The following is a 13,185-nucleotide window of genomic DNA, read 5'->3' on the forward strand; positions in this document are numbered from 1 at the left end:
ACTATGAGTCAGCCTCCTTATATCAGAGAAAACATTCAGCATTTGTTTTGGGGGGATTGGCTAACTTCACTTAGCATTATCTTCTCCAACTCCATCTATTTACTTATAAATGCCATGGTTTTATTCTCTTTTATTGCTGAGTAAAATTTCATCGTGAATATATGCCACGTTTTTTTATATCCATTCATCCACTGAAGGGCATCTAGGTTGGCTCCACAGTTTAGCTATTGTGAATTGTGCTGCTATAAACATTGATGTGGCTGTGTCCCTGTAGTATGCTGTTTTTAAGTCCATTGGGTATAGTCCAAGGAGAGGGATAGCTGCAGTCTATGCAGTTTCCTTCTCCCTCAAATGGTGGTTCCATTCCCAGATTTCCAAGGAATCTCCATACTGCTTTCCATATTGGCTGCACCAATTTGCAGTCCCACCAGCAGTGTATGAGTGTGTCTTTTTCCCCACATCATCACCAACACTTCTTGTTGTTTGTCTTCATAATAGCTGCCATTCTGACTGGAGTGAAATGGTATTGTAGAGTAGTTTTGATTTGCATTTCTCTAGTTGCTAGAGATGATGAATATTTTTTCATATATTATTGATTGAAATATTCCATATTTTAAAATGTTTGTCAACAATGTATGTGCATGCATAATAAACATGTATTCACACACACAATGCTCTGCTAGGCAAACAAATCTCCCTGGTGTCCTTGCAGCTTGCAGATTTGCACCTTCCTAGTCCATGGGCCTTACTAGGTGGGTAGTGGGTGTGCTGTGGGCAGGGGAATGCATGAGAAGATGGAAAGCCCTCATGTGCAGTAAACACTGAGGAAGGAAAGAGTCCATGTCAGCAGTAGACTTGACTGAGAAGTTGCTGTATTGAAGAGAGAGAAAACATTCTTACACACCTCTGCATTTGTGTGTCCCTTAGCAATGATAGTTTGGACCACAGCAGAGAAAGGTGGGTGGAATGATACCTTGAGGTGACTTTGGGTAGTTGGGGACAGAGTGTAGATTTGGGGCAAACAAAGGGGGCAATTAAAACTTCTGTCTCTGTTCAGCCCCATGCTCTCTTGCATAGTGGTGGCTGAATAAAACAATGCATTACTAGCTGCTTCTGGTTGGACTCCATGTTTGGAAGGAGTTCAAACCAGCAAAGTTGAAATATGTACTCATTTCCTAAAAATTGTCAAATAAACACTTTTTTTCTTGAAGGCAGCTTTCAGCAGGTAAATCATAGGCAAGACTTGTAACCCTGGACTCAATGTTGATTAGTGAAAGATTGTTTGAGTCTGTCTGTCTTGATTTTTCTATCTCTAAAGTGGGTGACATCTCTCCTTCCTCATAGAAACTGAACAGTGTAGTGGTTAAATTTTCAGGCTCTGAAATCAAATTGTCTGTAGTTGATATTAGCTCTGCCTGTCTGTAACATGGGAATGGTGTACCTACACTTCTTATCTATAAAATATAAGTAATAGTAATTCCTCCTCAGAAAACAGAGAAAAGAATACATGAATCAATAAATATTCAGTCTTTAGTGTATAAAATGTTGACTATTTAATTTTTGTTTCTATAAAATGAAAGGAAGCAAGATAAAATATAGCACAATCTTATAAGTGCAGGGCTTTTAACAAGAAAAAGAGGAGAATTAATTTATGCCTAATTATCATAGTAGAGGATGAGATATGTTATTCCGAGTCTTGCTAAAACTAGTGACCTGAATATCAGTAAGTTTACAGCCTCTTCTGAATCCCATTTGTTCTTCCCCCCACAATTTAAGTTTTAATTTTTAAAACATTAATTGTTTTTCAGTTATAGATGGACATAATACCTTTATTTTATTTATTTATTTTTATGTGGTGCTGAGGATCAAACCCAGTGCCTCCAGGTGCTAGGCAAGCACTCTACCACTGAACCACAACCCCAGCCCATTCCCCCATTTTACTTTTTTTTTTTTTTTTTTTGGTGCTGGGGATTGAACCCAGGACTTTGTGCATGCAAGGCAAACACTCTACCAACTGAGCTATATCTCCAGCCCCTGGTTCCCCCCATTTTTAATGACCTCTTTCATTTTAAAAGCAGTAAGTATACAGTCAGTGTTATAGAAAAAATTAAGAAATTTTAAAATGCACAGAATAAAATAGCAAAATGTACATCATGCCTTACATTACTCAGATGTCAGTGAATTCTTTTTTTAAAACTGTCTTGTGATCTATTGTTCTCTTGAAAAATGAAATTTTCATAAGCAAATAATGTTTTAAAGCTCATTTTTCGAAAAATCTTTGTTGAACATTTTTGCTCATTAGATTATATATTTAAATAGTGCCAGTGTAATGTTAAACCATTATTTATTGACATTGTCTTTTATAAGTGTATGATTATATTATTTGTTTGGTGTATTTATTTAAGAATGTTTAGTTAGATTATGTATTTATTTGCTTGTTTGCCATTTGAAGTTATGCCATAATGAGAGTCTTTGAATCTCCCACAGTATGGTCTTGCAATACTGTCATTTCTTCAGAATAAATTTCTGGAAATAGAATTCCTGTATCTTTGATACCTCCTGCCATAGTACCTCCAAGAAGGTTACCTTGCAGCAGAGTTTATGGGGCATGGAGAGCTCACATTGCCTCCCTGTGGGGCAGGGTAGAGAGGATTGGGCAGGAGCAAGCCCTTGGGAGTCAGCCAATCTGGTTTCTAGCTCTGCCTGACACCCAATGATTGTATGCCCTTGGGTGAGCTATGGATTTCTCTCAGACTGAATTTTCTGAGCTGCAAAATATTTTGAGACCTGAATGATGTAACTACTGAATATTGTATTTATTAGGTAAATAACTAAGGTTTTTATTAGCATAGGACATAGTGAATGTTTAGTGCGGAGTAAATACTAGCTATTATTATAAAAAATATACAGGATCTATGTAAAATAGGGTCCTTATGTATAAATGACTACATGTATGTATGTGTATTTATTCTGATATAGCTATAGAAGCATATATATATGCTTATATGTAGGTATATAGACATATAATGTATATGCATAAATGTATATATTTATACATATCTGCACACATCTACTATAGGTATTCTGTATATCAAATAAAAAAAATACACACACACACACACACACATATATACACACACACACACACACACACACAAAATAAAAGGTCAGTTTTCTTTCCTTACTAATCCGGAGGAAACAAGAATTTGTAAAAATATTCATCGGAGTAAGTGACTCATTGGCAAGGGTTTAGGAATCTCCTACAAAGTGATGTGAATATTCAAAACACAGTTTGAAATCGGATATAAATCAAGATGAAAGGATTGCATGTTATAACACTATCACCTACTGCCAAACAGCTGCATCCACTCAGAGTGGCTTTGTCAATGAGTGCTAGACCAAAGTTGATTTAATATAGCTTGATATCATCCCAGTATATTCAATATCATGGACCCATGGATTCCAGACCTTCAGAACTGGTCCTGGCTCCTGCTCTGGGGCAGGTTGAACACAACCCTTGCAGACTATCAAGGGAGCCCACTGACCTAAATTGTAATGTGAACCCCACCTGTAACTCAGAAAGGGCCAAGTAATCTCAGCTCTACCTCTACCTTTGCATTGTTAGGATCCTGTAGAAAATAGTACAGTACTGCTCCCAGCTGGTAACCACATTTTTCAGGTGTTTCTTTCCAGGAATTCTTCAAAAATGCTTCCTCTATTTTTCTTTTAACTGGCTTATTTTCTTGATGGTGTCTTCTGTAAATGTGGAATGCTATTGCTATGCTGACTTTAGAAAGATCATGCCACTCGCAAGTTATTTCTGGAGAGAGGCATGAACACTTATGACAATGAATTATTATGAAGCAAGTATGAAAACTTCTGCTTCATCCAGTTCTTTTGTCTTGTCATTTTTAAGGAGGAAGATGAAGGCTCGTGCTCCCCCACCTCCTGGAAAGCCTGTTCCTCTGAATGTTCATGGGGATCAAAGACCTCCCTGTGATGCAGCCCTCAGCTCACAGCAGAATCTGATCCACATGAAGGAGGCACTGCGAAACAGTACTCTGGACATCACTGTAGTTCTTCCCAGTGGGCTGGAGAAGCAGAGTGTGGTCAATGGAAGGTAGGTAAGAGGCTTGTGCTGCGGGAGGAGCCACTGACCTCCCATGTACAGATGCCAGAAGGACAACTGAAGAGTGGACGTTGATTTATTGCCCTTTTCTTCCAACTCATATACTGGTGAGGGCCACATGGATATCAGTGAAGGTCTAGGTGTCCATCTAGACTGCCCCACTGGTCCACCTGGATTGAGGGCATGACTAGCCCAGCCAGGCTCCTGTGAATCCTTAAAGAAGCATGTGAGAGGTTGGGCTCAGAAAGAAGGGGTGGGAAGGAGTCCCAGACACAACTCCAAGGAAATGACCTTTGGCCCCAGGGTTGGACCATTACCCCAGCATCCTTGGTTCTGAAGTTACTTAGCCAGGAGAGCAGCCTCCTGAATGAACCATTCTAGGGACTACTTACAGCCTTATCTATGCAGGTATACATGCAATTGGCAGTCACCTTTTGCAAATGAAAGCATGATCCATGGATTTCAGGTTTAAGGGATTCATTTCCATATCCTTAATTTTCACATCATCTTCATAGCACAGACTTGCCAGTGGATGTGCCTGTGGACAACTGAAATGCTGCTTGTACAAATGAAATACTGGCACGGCTTCCTTCATTCAGAGTACTCAGAGTTTTATTACCAATAGAATTATATATTTTATGTTTGATGTTGATCGAAATACATCACAGTTATGTTAAGAAGTCTTGTGCTACTATAACTGTTGCTATGTCTGGTAACTCAATCCATGATAAAAATGTTAAAAAATCATAGGAAAATTTTGAAATTTTAATAAATATTACATTGTAGATAAATGTTGAGGGCCACAGCCGAGTCGGGATGACGCATGGCATTTTTACCAGAAGTATTGGTTGAGAGGTGACGCCAGCGAGCCATTAAGATGATGATTTTTGAGTTCTCGAGGAGTTCCCGTTGAGTTCCAGTTGAGCTCTCCCAGGGATTCCTGAAGAGTTCTCAGGAAGTGCTGGAGGAGGGATTTCTGGTTGGTGGTTCCTGGAGGAGCCGCGTGGCGTTCGGGAGAGTTCCCGAGAGTGTGTGTGGAGTGTGCTGGTGGAGTTCAGAAATAAAGTTTGTTCCTGCTCCAGTGGCTTGTGATTTGTGCCCAGCCAGACTGCGGCAGATAAATATGATGGAAAACTTTCAAGCATAAAAACGTATTTGCATATCTGGTAGAAGAATGAATGGAAGTAGTACTTGTAGGAGAAATGGAACAAGAAATGGTATAACATATTTAACTCTTAGAAACACTTTGCTCAAGAATTATTAAAATGGATAATGGTGAACATTACAACACTTTGGGTTTTTATATTCTCGTGGACACCTTTTAAAAAGTGATGCAAGAGCTTTATTATTTTATTCATTTTAAAATATCAGTGTTTGGATGATAACCTGAATTTTGTTAATCCTTTGCAACTATTTATCAAATTAATAAATTAATTAATAATGAATACTCTAGGTGATTGTTTTGTTTCTACTTAATGCTAGGGATGGAACCCAAGACCTTGAGCATGCTAGGCAAGCATTGTAGGCAAGCATTCTACCATTAGGCTGTACCCCTGCACTAGGTGATGACTTAATGGGCAAAAGGGTATATAAATTTTCACAAATACTCTGTGGGACATGTGAACAAAAATTGGAGGAACATCACTGCCACTCTCAGTATATACCTAGGATTGGAATTGTTGGATTATAGAGTACTATATCTTTAACTGTACTAGACAAAGTTATACTGTTTTCCACTGTAGTGCTACCAGGGTGACCTCAGGGGTAGTTTGTGTGTGTGTGTGTGTGTGTGTGTGTGAGTCCTCCCTGTAGCCGTTGTTTATACCAGTAGGACTGAATACATCACACTGTGCTATTGTGGTAGGTGCCTACCTTGAAGCAGGTATCTTGGGGCTTTTCCTCAGGCCTGGCTCCCAGGGATTATATACCAGATAGTTGAGTTGTAAGAGATTTTCTGCATTTCTTTGTTTTACAGAGTAGTCATTGTTTTAAGTACGCATGGCCTTATAATTTAATTATAGTTTTCAAAATGATTTTTGAATATGCATAAAATTTTACCAGTGAATGTATTATGGTTTGTACACTATTATATTTTCTGGTTAATTTCTTTTCTTTTCTTTTTTTTTTTTTTTTAAAGAAAATGGCATTGTGAGATAATGCCTCAGAGATGAGTTCATGAAGTGGTTTCCAAAGTGTGGAAACCCTGGACCAGGAGCATGTGCATCACCTGGGAACTTATTAGGATTCACTTCTCAGGCCCCACCCAACCCTCCTTAAGATGAGACTCTTCCACATGGGCCTTAACAAGTCCTCCAGGTGATTCTGATGCAGTTGAAGTTTTCAGAACCCCAGCTTACTGTCTGCCCCACCCCCCATCCCCAGCTAATTTTATTGTTTCAGAAACTGAGGTCTGACAGAATGAGTGATTTAAGAAGGAATACAGAGAAAAAATACTTTCAGAGAAGGCTTATATCTGGGTTGGCAGGGGCTTGCAATTGGCTATGGCTGTGGCTGTGAGGCATGGCAGGGGTTCAGGATTAATAGAAGGAAGTGTTCCCTTGGGACAGGGCTTTAGAGGTAGGAGGTCAAGGATTTGAATTTATGCTAGCAGATTTCTTGAATAATTTTTATAATGGAGCACACTTTGACCCTAGATTGGATGATCACATATTAAGACGATATCAAGGGGCTATGAGAGGGTATTGAATGGCCCACTGGTATTGAGGCACTTCTTAACCTTTGCTTAAAGCAGATCTACTTGTTTTTTGTCAGCATGGTTTGTTCCTTCTGTTTAAACAGGTGTTTTAGTAAAAGACGAGGTTACCTTTTCACCAGCTATGCAAGTAGTTTTAAACACAACCAGCCCTTAACTGTAGAGTTCCTGACATGAAAGATCCTCATAAGTGACAGTATATTAGAAATTGCATGCTCATGATCCCATTCTGCAAATGACAATCTTTTTTTTCCCCTGAGCTTCTTTTGAATTTATGAACAAATAAAAGTGCACATATATTCTTAAAGGTTGGGAGGTGAGCACTGGGGCTCTGGGCTGTCCTTAAGAAAAATGGCCTGACAGACCTTTATGAATGGTGTCTCCACTCCCCACATGGCAGCTGGAGGGAGGACACCAGTTCCATTACTTTAATTAGTGTACAAGCAAAGAGAAGATATTGAAAGAGACAGTGCCCTCAGCCAAAAGGGAGCTTTGTAAAAGGTGTCAGATGTTTAGTATTGGGCTGTGAGGTTTTCATGTAGTAAATTAGTCACATCCACATTAATTCACATAGCAAAGGGTCTGGGGCAGTGCCGCAGTCCGGCTGCAGCAAAATAACCGGGGGGTGATGAACAACTTGTGTACATTGATACAGCAGGAGTGGGAGCCATTTATTGTAGGACAGGAGTGGTATATATACATTCCACAAAATGCCCAGGCGCCATCTTGACTTGTTTACAGACTCTAACAGGGCAGGAAAGGGAAGGTTTTTTGTTTTGTTTTTTATCTTTTGCAGTATAGAAGAAATCTCCCCCAATATTCTGTCTCGTGGTTCTGCCAGCCTCTGTGAGCCATGTCACCCCTTTACAACAGATACATTTATACCTGTGCAGGGAATTGTAGGTCTCTGTGCAGGAACCTCACAGTGGCAGGTATTGGGCCTCCAGGTTCCTTCTGTAGAGGGGCCCCCTGTTTCTACACACACAGGAAGGGAGGCTGAGAGATGTTCTCATCCCTGGTCTGTCTTATGAAGGGACTGATAGAGTACATGTGTGGTCCTTGGCAGCTTCCAGAAGGCCTGTTGATTTGGTTTTGCTCCCATGGTGAGCTTCTGGCCTTAGGGGCTGAAGGAAGTACAGTTAAAGAGGCAGTTCTTGTGTCCTGGCCTGGGGAGTCAGTCAGAGAGAGGCCATCCTTAAATAACCAGGTTGGCAGCTGGGTATGGTTTGGCTTGCTTATGTTTTCATTTGAAGAATACCTTTTAAACAGTGTAAATTCCTGGGATATAGAGTCCTAAATGGCACCGTAGGGCAGAGAGGTGAATTTTGTTCAGCAGCCCTTTTTATGAAGCTCATAGAATACTTGTGATAATCGGGATGCCAAGTCACCCTTCTAATGACCACCTCTCCCAGACTCCCCATGGTGTGCTTCTTCACTGAGGCTTTGTTTGTGTGTTTAGCCTAAATCCAGGAGAAGTCCCCTCCCCCGAAAAAATCACTGTGATTTATAGAATGATATCATTCATATTTAATTTCTAAGTTTTTAAAGGAAGACTCTTTCTTTTGAGGAAATAATTAGGTTAAGGCATTGGCTATAGATTATAAAATGCTTGCTATACTAGCAAAAGGCAGGCTTGTTCTCACTGACTGTTCACCAAATTGCAGAAGGTGCTATGGTTGTTGTGGTAGTGGTGATGTACCCATCACATGGGTGGTAGGGTTTTGATAAATTAAAAAAATACTAAAATATTCATTTATTCATTGACAATATACGTATTCAATCACTAACTTTGTTGCGGCACTAGGAAGTGGACATCTCAACCAGCAGAGGAAATGCACAGCCTGTCTAAAATGACCCGTATAAGAAGCTGGTAGTTCCAGTTTACAAGAACCTAGAGTATTTGGGTTGGGGAGAATGGGTCTAGACACTTGGTGGTTCTATTCCAGGGCTTGACAAGTCACTGGAAAACTTGCATCAGAGTATTAATTTTTTTTCAATCATATGGGTAAGCCGACTGATATTAAAAGTAGCACACAAAATTTATGTGAAATTTTAAGACAACAATAGCAGGTGACTTTGAGTGTCACTGGGCTGTATCCAGGTGCCCCAGTGGTACTCATTGACTCTTCTACTGAGTGAGAATCAGATAGAGAACCTAATCTGCTATAACCTAAACGCAGAAGAAATAAAGTGACCTTCAAGAGAAATTCAGTATATTAGACAAAGGGAAATGAAAGACAGGTAAGGGGAATAGGAATAGGAAAGACAACAGAATAAATCTAACATAATTTTCTTGTTGTCACATATTTTCCTAGTACACAATTACCTATGTGAACCAATCCCACCATTGTGCCTACCCACAAGAATGGGGTCCTAATTAGAGTAAGATATATCCAATGTTTGTATAATTTTGTCAAAATGGATTCTACTGTCTTGTATAATGTAATGCTTGAATTCAGGACCCCAAGACCACCAGAGACCAAGATCAATGTAAACAGCAAAGAGGTGTTAATTACGAGCTAGCTTGGTCCTCCATGCACACACAGCAACTGGTGACGCTGAGAGGCCCCGAGCCCAGGGTTTGCAGCAGTTTTATACATTCTTTGGAGAAGGCAGGGACCCCCACATACGTCATAGCATCTCTTAGCAAATCATCACACACCACGGGAAAATCAAATAACAACTCTAAAACATGATTAGCACATTCAACTGGTGAGAACAAGTTGGGTAGGGGTGATTGGTTACTACAAGAGGGGATTCGTTTGAACTGATTGGTTTAAGCCCAAAGGGATGTTCCTACTGAACTACATGGTTTCCCAACATGTTATCAACCACCATAAACTACTGGGAGGGTCATCTGGCATCCCTGTCCCGAGCTGATTGGTGGCTGCTAGGGGGGTTGCTATGGGTCCCCACCTAGCCTGACTGAGTCAGGGACACCTGGTGCAGCAGATCTCATTTGTAGATAAACAACTTAGCAGGGTGGGAATGTGCCTAGGAGTGCTCTGAGGGTCTTTCCAAGGACAAAGGTCATGTCCCTTCCTTGGACAGGCTTTACTCTGAGGTAGAGGCTGGTTTTTCAATAACTAAGAAGAACCAATAAAATGAAATTTAAAAAAAGATAAAAGTCAAAGATGATAAGATCATAGTTAAGAAAGAGCATGGGTTACTGTGGTCAGCTTCAGGATATTTTGGGGGCTGATCTTCACCAGAATGCACTTTGTTTGAGATCACCAGTCCACACCTGTGTAGGTAACTCATCTCATGGCGTCACTTCTGGGTAGAATAACTGTCAGATTTTCCTGGGTTCCCAGCCTTTGCACATCTCCAGGTCAATGGACTCTAACCAATATTGTCTTTTACATAAGAGATTTAAAATTTGCCACTAAGAAAACAGGCCCTTATAAGTTGGTAATCTCTCTCTTTCCCTAAATTTACATCATTAAGCTTTTACAGACTCCTGGCAGCTACATGGCTCTGAAATGCCAACCATCTGGAATTTGACATTGTTCTTCTGGTTGTTACTCTAGCATTAGTAGATCAGGACCCAAGCCTCTTTAAAATTGAATTCTTGCTGGTGACCCCAACCTCAAACCTGGAGTATCTTCCTCTGGCTAACAGACTGTATGGCTCCGGCCTTCTTTTTATCCCCTGAGTTGCTTTTAACCTTTTTTGGGTTGTGCCCACATGTTCACTTGTGAGGCGCTTCGTTAATATGGGCTGCCTGCAGAGGACCTTGCTTGCATCTTGCTATGCCTTTTTGGTGCCACGAAAAGCTGTCAGACTGGACTTTCTCCCAGGCTTGCTCTGACTCTGTTACACCAGAGTGTGCCTTGCCCAGAGCTTAGGATCACATGATAGCCTAGGTCTCACATAAGAATCTGGACCATGTTGGACCAGTTCAAGATTTCATAGCACATGCAAATTCAGTTTAAGAGCATATTAGATGGTAATTACCTGAAAGTAATTTGTACACCTGGCACTGAGTGAGCCATTATTTCAGTCAACACATCAGTTCTAATGTGTATATCTCGAGTCCTTGGAGTCTAATGGTTCTCAAAGCAGGGCCCCTGAACCTGCAGTATTAGTATCTCTTGGGAATATGTTAGCCTGACCCTAGGCCCTTTGATCAGAAATGCTGGGATGGGGTCCAGCAATCTGTGTTTCAACACCCCTGAAGTTTCAGACTGCATGTTACAAGTCAAGATCCCCTGCTTGAGTGTGTGCCACTGGCTTTTCTAGGTGTCAGGCACATAATCCTGAGCATGAGCCCAGAGTTGGCACGAGGAGGGGAACTATGAGAAGGATAAATTCACAGGCCCAAGAAGGGTCCTGATGCACATTGTCATCACAGATGAAGAGAATCTGCCCATCCATTTCCAGTGAACACATCTGAGGTCTAGCAAGATAGCAAGCTCATTATGTAGAGAGAAGTCCCCTGATTAGAGGAGGACTGTTCATTAATCAGCCACAGCCTGAAGGGTCCAGGGTGCAGCTTGTCTGACTTCTGTGTCCCAATTTTATGCTCCGCAAACAGCCTGTGGGCTGCCCTCTATTCTCTGCCCCTCAGCTCTGAGAGTGGATATAGGCACAAGCTCCTTGTTCTACATCTAGTTGTCTGCTAGGATTTCAAAAAAGAGCCACTTATGAAAAAAGACCAGTTTGTTTCTCATTGAAGTCATTGACTCATGCAGAAACAATTGTTGACATCTGTATGCATTTAGAAAGTAATTTTTAAAAGAAAAAAGTATAAAAATTCTACTCATTTTTAGAATTTAAAAACAGACCAAAACAGATGCTGAAAAGCAAATTTCATTTCTACATTATAAACATTTAAAAGACATTTGGAGAACAGAGGTAAAGGAGTTGGAAGGAAAAAGCCCTACTGAGGAGGAATGGGAGAGAAAACCTAAGAGATCTCTCATCAACCTCTTCACCCCTATTCACTTGGTTTTGGAGTGATTGATCCCTTTTATTACCATCTTCTATTCTTTTGTACCTGGGATGTATACTGAAAAAAAATATATATGGAGATGATGATGATGATGATGATGATGATGATGATGATGATTCATATATATAGATATATATGTAGAGAGAGGGAGAGAGAGACATATACACCCAGAGAGACAGTGAGATTTTCTTGGGGTCCCTGAAGTGCCTAACAGTGACATTCCTAAGGGATTTTCATTAAGGCCAGGAGGTCCTTTGCACTCCTTAGCTTCCTAATATACCTGATTTTTCCTTTAATATTCAGAGGGTATCTAATAGTCTCAGTTTCATTCCTTGTAAAATGTGGGGAACTATTCTGCAATGCTTCAAAGATGTTTCATCTAAAAGATCTAACATCCCTGTGTGGCTGTTACCAAGCCAAATACAGACAAGTGACTGTCAACCTGAGCCAGATGAATGTCTTACTATGTAGAATCCAAATAGAGAGGAGAGCAACAAAGTAACTCATTAACTTAGTAGAAACTGATAGAGTACTCTGCCTTACAGATGTTAATTCACGTAAAGAGTCTACGAACCCTGAGAAGTGGGCCCCATCATAATGCCCGTACAATAAGGAAACTGAGGCACCAAGAGGCACAGTTTCACAAGTCAGCAGCAGTGCATGGGGATTCCACTCCAGGCACCTACCCCCAGGTGCCTCCACTGACCCACAGCACTGCCACAGCAGAGATGGGCAGGCCCTCATCAGAGTGCACAGAGCTGCAGATCAGAGGTGGGGGCTGCTCCTTCAGACCTCCACAGGGAGTAAGGAGGAGACTAGACCCAGCAGGTGTTGAGAACAGGAGCCACTAGGCAGCCTCATTCAGTCTCTGGAAAGTTCTACCTGGCCCAGTGGCACAGTGACCTACTAAGACCTCATGGAGAGATACACATAACACCTAATTAGGGAAGTCATTAGGCCTTTGTAGGCCTGGGGACACAGGTTGGAACCTGATGGAGCTCTAAAGAAAACCCACAGGGACTGTAGCAGCTTGGTACCTCTCTGTCCATTGTTGGGCACTGCCACTGTGCCAAGGATTACCTCCTCCTTTCTGGATAGGTTTCTCCAGCAGATCAAAGGAACCTTAAAAGAACTGGATGGCTGTTTGGAATTTGGTATTTTAAAATTTCAGTCAATAGTGGTATAACAGGTGTAGTGCAAAGTGGCAAAAGCCATTTGTACCTTACCTCACACAGACAGGTTCCCATAGAGTGTGTAGTGTAAAAATGGTGAGTATTTTAATATTTCAAGTTAGTCATCTTTTAAATAGCAAGCCAAACCCTGCAGGACATTTACTAAGTTGAGCTTATGTCTTTGGACCTGGGTTCTCCTATGACATTCATGAACCAA

General features: G+C 40.9%; 1 protein-coding gene across 18 annotated transcripts in view; it reads left to right on the forward strand.

Moving 5' to 3' along the window:
- The window catches only part of COBL (cordon-bleu WH2 repeat protein), a 307,667-nt gene that overhangs the window by 72,575 nt on the left and 221,907 nt on the right, over positions 1 to 13,185 (forward strand). For all 18 annotated transcript variants that reach the window (XM_081286279.1, XM_081286269.1, XM_081286268.1 and 15 more), the window contains one exon: positions 3,917 to 4,120. In XM_081286279.1, the coding sequence (XP_081142405.1) occupies positions 3,917 to 4,120 (204 nt within the window). The remainder of the gene's footprint in view (positions 1 to 3,916; positions 4,121 to 13,185) is intronic.

This window comes from Spermophilus citellus (genome assembly GCF_964194105.1).
Source record: "Spermophilus citellus genome assembly, chromosome: 3".
Lineage (NCBI taxonomy): Eukaryota > Metazoa > Chordata > Mammalia > Rodentia > Sciuridae > Spermophilus > Spermophilus citellus.